The 18,330-nt window shown below is 33.5% G+C and overlaps 1 protein-coding gene across 13 annotated transcripts in view; it reads right to left on the bottom strand.

Annotated features, from left to right (window-relative positions):
* The window catches only part of Nipped-A (Transcription-associated protein Nipped-A), a 509,451-nt gene that overhangs the window by 145,255 nt on the left and 345,866 nt on the right, over window positions 1-18,330 (bottom strand). Inside the window, exon 19 of one of the 13 annotated variants that reach the window (XM_070999191.1) lies at window positions 475-510. The exons of 11 other annotated variants lie outside the window; for them this stretch is intronic. In XM_070999191.1, the coding sequence (XP_070855292.1) occupies window positions 490-510 (21 nt within the window). In that variant the 3' untranslated portion in view covers window positions 475-489. Of the gene's footprint in view, window positions 1-474; window positions 511-2,725; window positions 3,254-18,330 lie in introns of those variants that run through there. One more of the 13 variants, XM_070999190.1, reaches the window with a different exon arrangement.

Genomic DNA, 18,330 nt, shown 5'->3' with positions numbered 1-18,330 from the left:
TTAACTTTACACGGAGGAACTAGACTTACACTGGTCACGACTAGACATCAGTTTTGGATTGTCAACGGCAGACAAACGGTTAAACGTATACTGAAAGGCTGCATTCAGTGTTTCCGACAGCGCACAAATTTTATCGGAACGGACAGAGCCCTTCAAAGTTGGCATCGAGAATTTCGCAAGGAGGTCAACGACATCGTTTTCCCGGCATTAGCTACCAAGCAGATTCAATGTCTTTTTAATCCGCCTCACAGTCCCAATTTTGGAGGAATTATGAAAGCCAACGTTACATTAGTAAAAACTCACCCACATCGAGCTATTTCCGTTTTTCGAATGGCCTGTATTCAAATTCTCGGCCATTATGCACTCTTACTGATGACCCAAACGGCTTGGCAGTATTAACCACGGTACATTTCTTTATTGGCGACTCTCTGCTGGCACCGCCAGATGTTTCGCCAAAGATGGTCCTCTCAGCACACAGTTTATGGATGGTCAAAGGATACTCCGCCAATTCTAGAAGAGATGGAGCACTGAATGGCTGAATGGCACCGAAATGGAGACAGGAGTCAGACAATCTTCAAGTTAATGATGTTGGAAGATTGGTAGAATAATTGAAGTTCAACTTGAAAAATCGGATGGATAGAAGTTTGTTTTTAGGTTTCTCAGTCTTTGCAACTGATTGGTAAACCAAGGAGGCCTGTCTAACTTAGGAGGAAAACTATCAGGAACACATTCACAGAAAAGAGTTTAGGACACTATAAAATAGTTCCGTAGCACTTTCAATATCCAAGCAATTATATAAATTTGTCCAGTTATATTGTGAAATCAAGTTGTTGAGTTTAATAAAGTCACATTTACGAAAGCATCTACTTTTAGTTGGAGAAAGTGAAGGAGAGAGGGTATCAACGCAGGGAAGACAAATTGTAAGTTCTAATGTGGGATGATACCGGTCTTTTGGCACAATTCAATTCAATTCTAGATACCGTGACTTCAGACGGATCTAAAACAAATACAAGATCTAAATGTTTGTTTAGTGAATTACGTATAAAGCTAACTTGCTGTAATGATAATTCTAACAGACCGTCAACGAAGTCATGGTCAAATAAAGGGGTAGATCAAAGATCCCTTTCGGAAAGATGAGATAGAACAGTTTTTCTCATAAATTGTTAAATCAGATCCAGGTGGAATATAAGAACAAGTTACATAAATAGAAAAAGATTTCAAAGAAACTTAAGCACCAACGAATTCTATGTCATTGGGATTAAGAAAGTATATCTCTCCGATGTTAAAGTAGAGGTAACGGCAACCAGCACCCCAGCAACCCGCCCCTATTATTAGTTCTCCGTCTGTTTGGAACAAATTCTTTAATGATCAATTCATCATTAAGCCAAAAACTTGTAGAATTTAGTACATTAAATAGTTCCAGAGGAGCAGATATTTTAAATGAAGATATCCTTCGAACATATGGAAACTTAAACTCCTCCTCTGTGGTGTTTTGAGATGGGAATTCCTGTTGTATAAATTCCAAAACATCTGCAGAAGTGTTTTCAGGTGTTAAACGAGACACAAATAATTGCTTCCTTACTAGCAGAAACTGGGACTCCTCCAGTGCTTTTGGTACCTATGGGTACTGCTGTCAGTGAAGCTTTAAGTCCCCCAGCCCCAGTGGATGCCGACATAGCTGCCGTTACCGATCGGGTAAAAATATTTGAAGCTAAGTTGGGATTCGGAACGGATGCCTTTACTTGAACAGATTTTGAAGGAGCGGTCTTTTTTAGGTGACCCTACTGACATTTTTTTACTAGCAAGGTCCGCCTTAAACTCTTTAAAATCGGCAACTACGCTCATAAGTTTATCAAACAGTTTCATAAAACGATCATTGGTCAGCGCAACATAGCCATCCAAATCACGGTCTATTTCAACGCATGAGGCACAAGTCCACGAAAAACCAACACGCAGATCAATATAATCTTTTACTCTGCCAACAGGTCCAGTACATTTTGGATGTATGACTGTATTGCAGAGACGACAGTAAATAAAAACATCATTAGGTGACGATCCAAACTGACAATCTTTCTTGGAACAAAAAAGCGCCATTTTTAAGTTTTTAAATTTAAGAAAAAAAGTTGTTTATAAAACCAAAGAATCAAAAGAATTATAAATACGTCACTTAATTTGACACTGGGATCAAACAATAAAAATGTAGACACACAAAAACACAAAAGTATAAGAGCGCGAAGAGACTGCGAAAGCGAGAGTGCACGACAGAGTGGCTGTCGACTGAGCGTGGCTTGCGAAACACAAACAAAATATACACGTCAACAGTTGAGACGACAAGAAACAGGAGAGAGATTACAAGAAAGTTATGGGAAACAACAACAAAAGCTATTGAAACAAATGCACTGCAGCGTACAGAAGTTACAATAACAAAATGCACAGGTTAAAAACAGAGTTAGGTTTTGTTAAAATTGCTACAATAAAATAGACAATTAAACATAAACAGACGATTTAAAACACAAGCACGGCTGGTTATGTTGGACTAAGACACAAAGCAAGGCACCAGTAACACAGATATTAATGACAAATTGACAAAAATCACAGAGCACAAGATAAACACAACCGGTCACAAGCGACGCTAAATCGATTAGGTTAACAACGCAGAGCTAAAAAGTATTTGTAAGGCAACGAAATATTGTCCAATAAATAAAAAACAATTAGAAGCTCACAATTTTAAAATAGTTTTAGCTTTAGTTTTCTTTATGTATCGTGTATTTATAACTAAAAAGTCAAGAATCTAGATCAAATAAAACATCTAGTAATATGTTGTCATCTCCATCATCAAGCAAAGTAAAATAATGGTTAGTCGGTGGCGGTTGAGGTCCAATAAGTTCTTCAAAGATGTGGTCGTCGTTAGGAAAAACCTCATCTTCTGGCCTGGATAAGTCGTCGTCCAATTGAAATTCCTGTGCACACTAATATTCATCTTCGCTTTTATCGTGTGTGATAAGGGATTCCAAAAAAGCCTGCATAGTAGTCCCCAATGGAAACTGGCTCCACTCCAGAGACTCCAATCCCTGGTCCCTATTTTGGGTCGACGATGCAGCCGGTTAAAATACGCTTTGTAGGAGCCGATCAACCGAATCTTCTGTTTCGGAAACCTGCACAAGGTCCAGATCCTAGTTTTTAATTATTTCAACGTCAGAATCTTGCGTAGGTGGTAAATCTAGGTTGTCAATCTCAACCTCGTTTTCCGAATCTATTAGAATTTATCGATTAGATCCATAGGTATAAGGTATAAGGTATAAGGTATAAGGTATAAGGTATAAGGTATAAGGTATAAGGTATAAGGTATAAGGTATAAGGTATAAGGTATAAGGTATAAGGTATAAGGTATAAGGTATAAGGTATAAGGTATAAGGTATAAGGTATAAGGTATAAGGTATAAGGTATAAGGTATAAGGTATAAGGTATAAGGTATAAGGTATAAGGTATAAGGTATAAGGTATAAGGTATAAGGTATAAGGTATAAGGTATAAGGTATAAGGTATAAGGTATAAGGTATAAGGTATAAGGTATAAGGTATAAGGTATAAGGTATAAGGTATAAGGTATAAGGTATAAGGTATAAGGTATAAGGTATAAGGTATAAGGTATAAGGTATAAGGTATAAGGTATAAGGTATAAGGTATAAGGTATAAGGTATAAGGTATAAGGTATAAGGTATAAGGTATAAGGTATAAGGTATAAGGTATAAGGTATAAGGTATAAGGTATAAGGTATAAGGTATAAGGTATAAGGTATAAGGTATAAGGTATAAGGTATAAGGTATAAGGTATAAGGTATAAGGTATAAGGTATAAGGTATAAGGTATAAGGTATAAGGTATAAGGTATAAGGTATAAGGTATAAGGTATAAGGTATAAGGTATAAGGTATAAGGTATAAGGTATAAGGTATAAGGTATAAGGTATAAGGTATAAGGTATAAGGTATAAGGTATAAGGGGTAATGAATTGCTTGCAGTTTTTTTTAGTCCTTAACCTTTATCTAACACATTTCCTCTGCTGAAATTACAAATTACTCAAAATACTAACTCATTTTGCTTGGGTGAGATGATACAAAATAATTATGTGAACGATGAAGAATCATTAAGAAAGAAGAACTAATTTACAAATCAGTTGAATTGGAGATGATTTATTATGATCGGGACTTTGGATAATATTAATGATAAGAAACATCATTTGAATTTTTTTATTTTAATGACTCACCGAAAATTTCGAAAATATGTCTATAACAGTCAACAAGTATCGGTACCCATCATTAGATTTTGAAAAGGCTCCCATTTCAACCAAATCTTGCCACAGATCGTTTATACCAATGAATTGTTTGCAATTTTTTTTTAGTCCGTAACCTTTATCCAACACATTTCCTCTGCTCAAATTACTGATAATAAAACAAGGAAGAACGCTATAGTCGAGTACCTCGACTATCAGATACCCGTTACTCAGCTAAATGGAGATATGCAAGCAGCAAAGCGAGATTAAAATGCGCCACCTACCGGCGGTAGACAGATTTAAGCGTTATGGGCGTTAAAGTGGGCGTGGCAAATTTTTTGGGATCAATCGATAGGTATTGACGAGACCAATACATTTCAGTTAAAATTTTTTATCTAGCATGAAAATTGTGGGCGTCACAGGCTTGGGCGGTTTGTGGGCGTTAAAGTGCAAACGTTTTTTTAGATCAATCGATAGGTATTGAAAAGAACGATACATTTCAGTTAAAATTTTTATTCTAACATCAAAACTGTAGGAGTCACAGTTTTGGGCGGTTTGAGGGCGTGGCACTCTGTTGAAATAAATTTGCGCTGCGTAAGAAACTCAGGAATCTGCACGCCTAATCTCAATAGCCTAGCTCTTATAGTTTCCGAGATCTTCGCGTTCATCCGCACAGTCAGACGGACAGACGGACATGGCTAGATCGACTCGGCTAGTGATCCTTCTGCCTGTTATATACTTTCCGACGAATCTAGTATACCCTTTACTTTACGAGTAACGGGTATAATCATCACTATAACTAGTGTTATTATCTTCTAGCTCTACATCCACACCCATATCGGCCTCTTCTTTATACATTGAAAAATGTGTCGTCCTTTCTTTTTGACACTTTTCCGTCTGTTTTTTCTCTTCTTCTATATATTCTTCTATATTCGTGTGTGAAAAGAATTCATTATAGGAATCACTATCATCGAAAGACTAAGTCTAAGTCTAAACCTAAGGCTCAGCTCCGCTCTGGAGCGCTTTAGTTAAGTTAGACTTAACTAGTTCTTATTTCAAAGTGTACTAATAAACACCTATATACGTCGCGCAAAAAACCCCAAAGTACCCCCGTGTTTTTTGCGTACCATTCGTTATTGGGACTTCAGCTACTTTCAGCGATCAAGCGTAGAATTTATCGACTCGGAAAACGAGGTTGAGATTGATAACCTGGATTTACCACCTATGCAAGATTCTGATGTTGAAATAGTTGAAAACTCGGACCTGGACATTGTGCAGGTTTCCGATTCAGAAGTTTCGGTTGATCGCCTCCTACAAAGCGTATTTCAACCGGCTGCATCATCGACCCAAAATAGGGACGCGGGATTGGAGTCTCTTGAGTGGAGCCAGTTTCCATTAGGGACTACTACGCGGGTTTTTTTGGAATCCCTTATCACACACGATAAAAGCGAAGATGAATATTAGTGTGCACAGGAGTATCAATTGGACGACGACCTATCCAGGCCAGAAGATGAGGTTTTTCCTCACGACGACCACATCTTTGAAGAACTTATGGGACCTCAACCGCCACCGACTAACCATTATTAACCTTGGCTGGATGATGGAGATGACAACGCATTACTAGATGTTTTATTTGATCTAGATTCTTGACTTTTTAGTTATAAATACACGATACATAAAGAAAAATAAAGTTAAAACTATTTTAAAATTGTGAGCTTCTAATTGTTTTTTATTTATTGGACAATATTTCTTTGCCTTACAAATACTTTTTAGCTCTGCGTCGCTATTGGAAGATTTATATAAATATAAAAAGAGATAGACATACTGATTTCTGATTTCTGACTTTATTCTTAAGTATTACATAGTTTGAATATGTATTTTGGTACATATAATGAAGACATATTGTTATCTCATTTACTCCACATGAATTGCTAGAAATATATAGTTTTTGACAAGTATAAAAGACCATGTAATTTCGAGTTAAAGAATTAGTATACAACAGTTGTGCCGTAGTACACAACGAATTCTTGTTAGACTAATGCGAAACTACCATCCTATTAACTTGCCACGATGTTCATCTAATTTTAGTCAGCATGAGCCCTTTCGCGTTCTTTCTAATAATTATAACAACCTGTATCATTTAATTTGTTCCTCAACTTCTATCCCTGTACTAAAAACTAAAATCTTAGCTCATTTGCTTTAATCTTGTTGATCTATGTTTTGTCCTGTCTTTATTTGTTCTATGTACCTTCCTCGCGAACCGTATTTGCCCGAAATAAAAATGGGCCCGCGCGTAACAAGCACGTGCTTGGTGTCGTTTGGGCCACTTGTTTGTACTGCTCTTAGTGCATCAACGTTCAACAATATATAAGAATCCAATCTTACGCTGATTAAAAATGGTATGCATATAAATTAAAAGTAAATTCTTTATCAACTAATTTTGTTGAATTTGATAGGACTTCTTAGAGACCTTAAATGACGTGAAGCCTGTGATTGGCTACACAAAAATTGTTTTCAATTTTCTTTTCTATGTATTGGATTTGAGTATAAGATCACTGGATGTAAGCTGAAAAAGACACCATATGGAACTAAAATAGCTCTGTATTTAACTGATAAGGACGATAAAGATGTTTGGATATTTCTAGCTAAAAGTTATGTGAACAAATTTTCTACAAAGACACCATTTAGGAAATTAAATGAGAATGGAATAACCCATATGGTATATAAAGAAAAAGATCTGAACAGATATAGTTGTGCTCAAATTGAATTTTTATCAGTAAATGAGTGAAGTAAATAAAATTCTTCAATATAAAGAGCTGAGTTTTTAAATCCAACAACAGTCTTAAATCAGTCCCAAAAAGAAATAGTTTTCCTTAAAAATGTACGCTCAACAGATAGAACTATTCTTGATGCAATTTGAAGGCATGCTTTTCGAGCAACACCTACAAAGGATGGAGTTCCTAAAAGCTACTTTGGAGGATTTAGAGGAAAAAGAGTTGATCCATTCGAAGTTTGGATTCCATTATAAACTTTGTCCCTGGAGCGACGATGATGCCTCATCTGGACCAGACACATGTCAGTGTCATATGCTGCCTGCACTGAAAGAGGAAGCCCTTAGTCTAATGATTAAATATTATAAGTTAAACAAACGTATTGCTCCAAAACCATGTTTTTTATTTTTTTAAATGGTTCTTAAACATTTTTATTATTAATTTATCATTAAATGAATAGTCGTTTTTCTTGAATTTTCTTAAAAAAAAATTTAGTGTTTTCTTTTTACTTTTAAAAAGACCGAACAGCATACAATAATGTCCGCAAGTGTTAGAAAAGTAACCCTGCAGTTGTTGCTAATTAAAAAAAAATTTATAAGCGTTAGATTTTAAAAATTTTAAAAATTCTTTTTTCTGGGGATATTGACCATATGAATCGAAAAATTCTGCCGACCTACGACTATCAAAATAAAATGCAATCCAATGAGTTCCAGGTTGATCTGAAGTGTCGGTATTCGCAATTATTAGTGCGGGATACTTTAAAATAGTTTTTGGTAACCTATCCGAAGGAAAAACTCCTTTAAAAATAGATTTTGTCTTTGAATGCTTAGAAAGAAAATGTTCAATTTGTAAAGTATTCATTTTAAAAGAGCGTACGAATATTTCTATGCTTATCAATATCAATCATTGAATCGTATTCACAGTATACCAAGCAAGTAACTGCTTCAGCAAGTGGTTCCGAAAATCTTCCTTCGATTCTTATAGTACCTTGACTGATTAAATTTGAACATATAGTTGAATTTGATTGATCAGCAGTTAAGTCAAAGGCTAATATAAAACTGTTTGAATCAAACATTTCCTTGGTAATTTGTAGTCCACGATCGTAATGTTTAATTCCACATGATCTAAAAAGCATATTATAACCTCTTGAGCTTTGAACCTTTTCAGCGTTCGAGTAATCGAACTCCAGAGCCTGGGAAGGAACTTGAACTCCATTAACCAATAGGTTAAAGCGTTGAATTTTAAAATGTTCAAATTGAAATGGGTCTAAGGTTCGGTTTCCTGAGTATGAGCGGTTTTTAACCATACAAAAGGCCAGAAAATTTGGTATTTGACCAATAACTGCGTTGTCTATCGACAGTGTATTGTTGCCCGGATATATTGTAAATGATTTGACTTCAACCTTGCTGAATGGGTACAGAGCATTTTTTGTTTGTAAAACATGATGGTGAGCCAATAAAATGCTTGGGTTAACTGTTATGTGGTTCATGAAAAGTTGTGCTTCAAGTATCTTTAAATTTGATTCAGTACCAGTTTCCATTAAATAAAACGCTGTTTTTTCAATATTGAAATTAATTCTTAAATCAACATTGTTAACAAGCAGTTTGGGTTGATTGAAAATATCTCCATGAACTTTTCCGAATAACTCAACCTTGTTACTATTTTGAAACATATTTTTAAGGGTTTCATTCGAGTCCGGATAAACATATTTCCCTGCTGTTATTCTTCCAAAATTGGGAAAATAACCTTGGGAGGCCAAGTGACTTTCAGAGGCGTCACTCCCATAGTTTAAAATTGTTTGCAAATACGCTCTATAGTGATAATTATTATCACTTTGCGATACCAGTATATTATTTAAATAAACTGACGAACTTCTAAATATTGAATGTAGAATATTGTTTACAACACCAACAGCATTTCCTTCAATGCTGTTGTTATCATTTTTTTTAAGTTGCACAACAAGTCGTAAATAAACACTTGATAAATCTCGATACGTTTCACCATTTCCCAAGCAAACAAATTCGATTGAAGAGGCACCGTCCAAAGAAGCAATTGGGTTGTATGAGACTTCTTCAGTTCTTAGAATAGAACTTTGCGTGGGGTGTGCCGCAAACAAATCTAATTCACTTTTCATACATTCGATATGCGTACTCATTTTGCTTTAGAAAAAATATCTTTAATATTTAATTTTCTTGTTGATTTTTTTTTTTTATGTTGCGTTTGGGTATGTTTACGTTGTCGTTTAGATGTATAATGAAGTCGTTTTTTCCTATTACCTAGCCTTTTATTTCTTTTTCCACTTCCACTTTGAAAACGGGTAATTTTATCAATTGCTTTATTTGAAAGATTTTGTAAAGCAATTTTACTTTGTTCTTGAATTATATTTCTTAAAGGCTTTCTCCCAAATTCATTGATTACAGCCTTACCAGTCTCAGCAGCCTGATTTTTTATAGCAGTTATGCCCGAAAGAAAAAGTGGTTTTATGTAATTAAAAAGACCGCTAAAAAAATTTCCGATTCCTCGTCCTTGTTGCACTATATGCGGAGATATGTAAAGACTTCCGATGTTGCTTAAGCCCCCACCACACTGATTTACATAATAATCCTGATAAGATTTCACCATGATGACTATTTTGGTTCTAAATAAATAATATTTGGGTATGCATTATTTATAGTCCTGACCTTCTTCTTCTTCTAAAGTGAAGAGTAACGAAAATCGGAACAGCTGAAGTTTCAAATGGTACCTTATATCCATTGGAATCAGTAATTAGTATTGAGATTTCATTTGGTGACCATATGTCCAAAGGGTAATATTCAATATTTTTAAATTGAATATTTTTTTCCTTTCCATTATAATGCATTACACGAAGACATCGCGGTCTTTTACTACCTACTGACCTTGGTTTTATTATGTCAGTGTAAATAAAAATCAATCCATTTTCAGGAATATTCGTTTGAACGGATACATTTTTATACCTAAATGTTTCAGCATTTACAAGACTAACAAACTCGGTTTCTTCAACGACATTTTTATCTTGGTTAGGTGTAAATTTAATGTAATTATTCAAATATATGTCTGAAATACCGACTTCCCAATCATCGTTCATGTCTTCTGGAATGTTAACAATGTTTGTAAATGCACACTTTACGTTGTCAGGAAATACATTCATTGAGTCATTACTTAACAATGTGATAAAAATCTCATTTAAATAACCCATATTTGATTTTTATGGAAGTTAATGATACGAAATCCAATTTAATTTATTTTTACCAGTTTGTACTGGATTTTTTGTTCTAACCGATCGCATTAACCTTTCACGTCCTGTTACATATTTAAAATTTTGATAAGGTAAAGTTTCCGTTTTCAATTTTTGTAGTTTTGCTTTGAATTTGCGTTGTCGTTCATTAAGCTTCACTTTGAGCACTGGTTTCTCTAATCCTATTTTCTTTTTATCTGTTTCACTATCTAAAAAAGAGGTATCACTCACTTTTCGTTTATCTGATACAACATTTTCTTTTTTATTGGAACTAAAATCCTCATTATCACTTTCAGGTGGTAAATCGGGAAACTCAAATTTTTCCGGACGTGAGTGATCGTACTTTGATGTTGATTTTGATGTGCTGGGTTTTATATCAATCCAATCAGTGGTTTGGGATTCAATTGTTTTGGTTGTAATAGGATTCGCTTTTTGTTCATTTTGAAAATTCCATGATTTATTACGTTTTTTATTTTGATAGTAACTTAATTCTTGACGAATTTTGATCCATTTATCGAAATCACTTATTTTGTTATTATTTAATATTGGTAAAAATTTTATATTTATTAATTCATTTCCTCTATCATTGTTTATCAATTTCTGATAGCTGTTAGGATGCATTAAAATTACTTTGCTTAAATTATGTTTATTCTTAATCATTTTTTAATAGTTTTCCAAAAATTCCAGAAAGCAATGAAGTTATTAGAATCGGTAGAAATCCCCCTTTTTGAATAAGGACTTTTCTCTTAGAGTTTAATGTACGCTTTGGGCACGAAAGGTAGCGCAATGCATTTTTATACTTTTTTAGAGCATTAAGATGGGATTTAGTAACTTTATGGTTTCCCTGTAATGTGTTCAATACAATCTCTACTATTGTTTTTACCAGGTCACTATTACTATTGCTTATAATTGCCTTACGTAGTCTATTGTCGGCTTTTTTGAGCACATACAATAAATGTTTGTTCGCTTTCAAGCGATTTAGGCTCTTTTTGTAAACCATTTTCATTTGAATAGCACACAGAATATTCTGAATTAAAAATGTCAGATCTAAATCTTAAGAGATCGTTAATGCCCTGAGTGAGATCAATAAGTAAATATCCGTGAGGTTGCTCCGTTACTTCTTTATATATTCTAAATAGCTCCGTGGGGTTTTCTGGGTAAATTTGTCTTGCTAAACATTGAAATTGAAGCTTATCACGAGGATTTTTGAAAGCAACAATGTATTTGGTATTTAGTGAAATATCTCTGGTGTGCGAAGATTTATGAAATATGTTCTGAGTTACCACTATTACTGATAAATTCCTATGGTGTGATCCTTTTGTAAACAGCTCACACACATTTTTATTAAAGGCTCCCATCATCAAGTCATCCAATATTAAAAGAATTGGTTCATTCGTTTCATTTTCAACTGTTTCAGGGACTCCTTTAAAATATTCAATCTTTTCGAAATTGGGCTTGGCACTCTCCTCTGCATAACACCAAATAATTCGATCTATTGGAATATTAAAAAGATCATTCTTTTTGGTGATTAGATTTTCTAAAAAGGTTGTTTTTCCCGATCCTGAGGGTCCACAAATAAGCATCGTAAAAGGAAGTGTAAATTGTGTAAAATTTTTTTATTCGGAATGAATTTTAATGTATGTTTTAAGTTACATTAGGTTTTATTAATATTCTCTTGATCGCGTTTCTTGGAGCAGTTCTTTTCGAAATCAGATCCGCAATAATTACAATAAATAAGTTGCGTGTATCCATTTTTACGGGGATCATTTCCAAAAAATCTCTTGAAAGAATCCATAATTAGAGACAACCTGATAGAACCAGGAATTTCTTTTTACTAAATCTTAAACACATGTGTCACCATTGCTATATATTTCATAATTGGTGTTTTCTATGTATACAAAAAGCTTAAATAAATTATTTAGTGAACATCGAAGTGGAAGTATTTTTTTGTGTATTCTACAATTCGTAAAAAAATTAGGTAGTTGAGTTAAACTTCTTCCAATATCTATATCGATAATGTTTGTTGATAAATACTTGATTAAGAAATTCTTTTCCATTTCACCACGAGCATGAACTGTGTGATACTTATTGAGTGGTGTTAGTATTTCTTCAAGACTTGTGTATGGAATATCTCCAGCTGACCAATCCAATCCGTTTACGTTCTGCTGGTTAAGGTGCTGTTGCTTAAGAGCTCCATTATCCAATTCTTTTCTGTTATATGGCGGTTTAAAATGGAAACAAGGAAGAACGCTATAGTCGAGTACCTCGACTATAAGATACCCGTTACTCAGATAAAGGGACCAAAGAGAAATGGAGATATGCAAGCAGCAAAGCGAGACAGACGGTAGACAGATTTAAGCGTTATGGGCTTTATCTAGCATGGGCGTCACAGGTTTGGGCTGAAACAAACTTGCGCTGCGTAAGAAGCTCAGGAATCGTATAGTAAAAGGGTATACTAGATTCGTCGGAAAGTATGTAACAGACTGAAGGAAGCGTTTCCGACCCCACAAAGTATATATATTCTTGATCAGGATCACTAGCCGAGTCGATCTAGCCATGTCTGTCCGTCTGTCCGGATAAACGCTGAGATCTCGGAAACTATGGGAGCTAGGCTATTGAGATTTGGCGCACAGATTCCTGAGCTTCTTATGCAGAGCAAGTTTGTTTCAGCAGAGTGCCACGCCCACTCTAACGCCCACAAACCGCCCAATGCAGTGGCTCCTACAGTTTTGATGCTAGAATACAAATTTTAACTGAAATGTATTGTTCTCATCAATACCTATCGATTGACCCAAAAAAAAGTTTTCCACGCCCATTTTAACGCCCACAAACCGCGAAAACCTGTGACGCCCACAATTTTCATGTTAGATGTCTGATAGTCGAGGTACTCGACTATAGCGTTCTTCGTTTTTTTTTACTACATTTTTATGTTGGAACTCCATATTACGACAGCAAGTAATATATCTTTACAATAATCATATTATTCCTAAGTTTGTATCTTTACAAAAATTTGATATTCAACTATCTGATTTAGAAGGTACCTATGATAAGGATGTGCAAATAGATTTAACACGAATATGTTTTGAAATTTCAAAAAAGATGCGTACAGAAATAAAAAGGGATGTTCTTGTATATAAGCAAGCATTATTGACTAAGCAACCATCGTCATCAAATAAAAAATAACACTAATAAATCATCACCTTAAGATGAGCAAACAACAAGTTGTCCATGAAATTCATAAGGCAGCGCGAAAAAACTTTATACGGGAAATATTATATATACTTATAATATATATATATATACGGTGGATGTAGCAGAGGCAATGAAATCTGTTTTTAAAAAGAGTAAAAGTACACCCAAGAATATTCAGTCAGATCAAGGGAAAGAATTTTTTAATTCCACTTTTAGGAAATTAATGGATAAATTTGATATAAATCATTATCACACTTATACGCATCTCAAGGCTTCTATATGTGAACGCTTTAATAGAACATTAAAAAATCGTATGTGGAAAATGTTTAGTATGCAGGGTAAATATAAGTGGATTCATAACATCAATGATCTCGTAAATCAATACAATAATTCATATCACCGAACAATTAAAATGAAGCCTATAGATGTCTGCACGAAAAATGAAGAGTTTATTTTAAAATCGGTATATAATATACCAAAAATATTTCCAAAACATAAATTTTTAGTAGGTGATTTTGTTAGAATAAGTATATACAAGGGAGCATTTATGAAGGGATACGAACCTAATTGGACCACAGACGTTTTTGAAGTTTTAAAGTAAGTCTACATACCCCTTAACATATGAAATACAAGATTATATGGGTACCCCTATAAATGGTTCATTTTATGAAGAGGAACTTCAAAAAGTGAAAGATAAAAACGCTTTCCTAGTAAAAAAAAATCCTAAAAATGAACAAGTGCTTGTAAAATGGAGCGGTTTCGATTCCAGTCACAACTCATGGATATTTGTAAATAACCTGTTAAAGTAAAAAAACGCAACAATAACAGTTTTTTTTTTTAAATATTTATTTACAAATTTTTATTCTTTTAATATAAATATATAAACATTTTTTAATAATGGGTTTAATTTTGGTTACTACTTAATATATGTTTTATATTATAATGACCATGAGCCAATGTATTACAATTATCTGATAAAATATATCTCTTATCATCCTTATAATTAAGACTTATTTTGTTCATAATTTCAGTATAGAGGAGGATGTGCGACCTACTTCGAATAACTCGCTGGGCTCCATAAAATGTGTTTTTATATTTTATACATTCTATATAATCTTCATGATTCAGTTTTTTAATAACTGATTTCTTAACTCCTTTAATTTTTTTATATATTCGTTTTCGTTTCCTTCCTTATCAACTAAACAAGAGTATGCCTTAGCCTTAAGTCCAGCAAAAGAAGTCATAACCCTACCTGCATGTTCATCCTTCATTTTTCCAGGTTCCCTATTATTAGCTTGAACTAAATTAAATTGGTTTTCTAGTTTATAATTTGAGGTATCAAATCGTTCTGGATTTTCTTTCATAGTTTCGTAAAAGTCTTCCTCTGAAGATAAAATAAATGAATCTTTATCCATATAGAATATTTTCGAAGAAGGACTTTTAAGTAATAGAAAATTATAATAGAATAGAAAATTATAATAAAATATTATATTAAAACAGCAACTCCTATGTATATTGGTTTATCATACATAATTTTTGTTGGCGTTGATTCAATCGCTGCAAGATCTATCCCGAATATCTTGTCTTGATTTATAATGTTTTACCCATACTATATTTTTTTTTCGCTTGGCGACATTTTCAGTTGTTTTGCCGTATACTGCATTATTCAATAACTTAAAAATTTTTTTTTCAAAATCATTTTCGGCTAGTTTTTTTTATCAGTGTTTAAATCAATATAAGGCTTTAACCAGCACGATTGTGTAAAAGACAAAATCCTATGTATTTTTTTACATTTAAACAATGCTGTATACAAAGTTTAGGTTGTTTTAAATGGATAATGTATATGTTTTTATTCGTTAAATCAGCTATAAATTTTTCTGTTTACCTCCTGGAGGAACTTAGTTTTCTGGACAGAAAGGCAAGTAGTAGTAGTCATGCCGAACAACTTCCAAATGAACTTTTAGTAAATATATTTTACATTTCCCTCAACAGAAATATTTTTATAATCGAATGATTCGAATTGATCATTACTTAAACATTTAAGTCCTGAAAGCGGCAAGGGTTGACTCATTGCCCAAACATATAAATTATTTGCATCAATGTAGCTCAGAAAGTTATTTTGTTTACCTAAATCAAAGTTAGTTATGTATTTATTATTAGCAATAGAAATTCTTTGGGTACATTGAGTTAACCACCTTGTATCGCTCGTTTTAAAAATTGTACGTGTCTCCGTCGCTAATAAGTTCTAAATGTACATTAGTATACTTCAGCATATCATCCCAAGATATTGATGGTGCTGTAACATAGTTAATAGGGTATAGCTTATAAATTTTCTGACTAATTTTTCTACAATTTTCGAAAACATCGGTCAAATTGAAAACATCACTTTTTAAATAAAGTTTTATATAATCTTTAATAGTATTACAATTGAAAGTTTTCCAAACCTTTTGGGTCAAATTGTAATCATCTATACTACAATTTTCTTCACTGAGAGAATTGTAAAAACTATCGATGTCAGGAAGCTGGGTATCCTCAAATTTTTCAAAACTATCTAAATGGTCGTAAGGCAAAACACCCTTTCTACGCATTTGCTCAAATTTTTCTCCCCGAAATTTAGTACTTACAATTTTCAAATCTTTGTCTACATGGAGGACTCGATAGTTTTTCTAAACTCGAATTTAAAAATCTAATCGAATTGATGTATCTTCTTTTATATTTATTTGAGGCATTTATTTTAATTGTCTGCGTTATAGGGTATGGGGCTTAAGTCTCCTTCTAATTCAGTAATGAATAAATGTATGTCATATTTAGATAAGTTATGAAATACTACAGGAAAGAACGGATCGCTATTTTTTTGTACTTTGGACTACCATTCTTACACATTTCGTTAAGATCAGGATTATATTTATGTGCTAAATAAAATGATACGGCACATGCAGTATATGCTTCTGCACTTTTGTTGTTGATGAAGTTAAAGACGAATTTAGGCATGTTTTATAGTTTTCAAGAACAGCTTCAATATCGGCATATATCATCACCAAAGGAGATCATTTTTTGTGAAAGACCTTGAATAAAGTTGTAGTATTTGGATCAGGGTAAAACGAGGCCACTTTTCCGCATTCAAGTTTGTTGTGGGTAGTATTGTTGACTGTGAAAAACTATAGACAGATATCAAAAAAATATCCTCCTGATTTGGCCTTGGGATGCTGTGAGTAGCATAATCTTTTTACACTTGTAATGTAAGCGTAGTGGATACTTTCTTGGCTTACATTATTTATTCCCAATATATTTATGTGGTTAGTGCGAATACATTTAGTTCTAAACGTTGGACCGATAATTTTGTCACCATCAGCATCGATCTCTTAAATATTTATACTAAAATCTTTATTATTTTCTCGAAATGAATAATCCCGGTTTTCGAGATGGGAAACTCTGTTCCTGAAAAATCCAATCTAATTCCGTCATATACAATTATTTCGTTGTTAATATTAATGTGGTAAGTTGTGGGCTTTGTAATTTTCTCTCGTGAATATTTTTGTTGCTTTGCTGTTGAAAGGTAGCACTCTCATGACTTTTATTAGCTATGAATGCTATTGTAGTATGCACCATTTGAAACAAAATGCGTCAGTATTCTGTACGTTTATAAGTGCATTTCGGGCTCTTATATTCTTCGGAGCCTGTATGTATCCGCTAGCAGGAATGTTTTCTAGCTTGATTATAGTAATTTCAAAATAATTTAAATTTTGTATTGCCCAACCAGAGTCTTTTTCTTGAACTTACTGCTCGATGCTAATAAGCTATCTACTGCCATATTTAGTTCATCGCTAATGTTTTCATTTTGGTATACAGATTTGTATGCAGTCCCAAAATGTTTTGTTGTTTCAACAGTAACTTCTTCGTCTGTTTGTTTAATATAGATACCATAAACTCTTTGGTTGAATTTATTGGCTCTATATTCTATCATGCAATGCTTTATAATTTCAATTATATTTTTTTGACAATGCTGATAAAAATCTTTTAAATTAATAGTATTTTGGACTGTACTATTGATTCGATATGATTTTACAGGGAAAACAGTTTGTGAGTTCAGAAGAATTATATTTTCATTATTTTTTACCTCTCTGGCTGATGCATTTTTATGCTTATCGGTCAATATGTGTTGACGTTCCCTTGTTGCAAGATATTTATCACCACAAGTAGGGCATAAGAGTTCTAATTTTAAATCCTTTTTTTTCGCTAATCATAGCTTTTTTTCCTTGGTTGAGTACTTCCTTACCCTCATCCATTCTCATCCGTTTGAGAGCATTTGATGATGTTGTGGGATGATCGTCCAGATGATTTAGCCTTCTGTTTTGTGGTTGCCGTTTTTCAACATTCATTAAAACATTGAATGCATTTATAGGTCCATTACAATTTTGATAGTGCTCGTCAAATTCATAATTATGAACTAAGGTAGAGCATAAGTCACACCTTATTTTTGATTTACACAATAAAACCTCGAAAGCATTCCGAGGCTTTGAGCATAATGAGCTTCAAACTCACTCATCTCCACATTTTTGGTGCCCAAATCACAAGCAACGAATAACTCCATTTTTAGGGTTTAGTTTTAATTTTTTTATTCCAAAAAATATATTGTTATATGTTGTAATGTTGTTAACAATTTTCACCCACTCGTTAAAAAGGTAAAAAGCACGATAATGTTGTTAACAATTTTCACCCAGTCGTTTAAAAGGTAAAAAGCACGATTAGAATTGTTAGGCGCGATTACAAGGACCGATGTGGATCTAATTATTTTATTAGAATACAGTACTGAGGCATTTAAAGAACTGATCCTGAGCAATTTG

The sequence above is a fragment of the Drosophila suzukii genome, unplaced genomic scaffold, assembly GCF_043229965.1.
Source record: "Drosophila suzukii unplaced genomic scaffold, CBGP_Dsuzu_IsoJpt1.0 scf_4, whole genome shotgun sequence".
Taxonomy (NCBI): Eukaryota; Metazoa; Arthropoda; class Insecta; order Diptera; family Drosophilidae; genus Drosophila; species Drosophila suzukii.
Note: the sequence above shows the minus strand (reverse complement) of the source record. Positions and strands in the feature narration are given on the sequence as shown.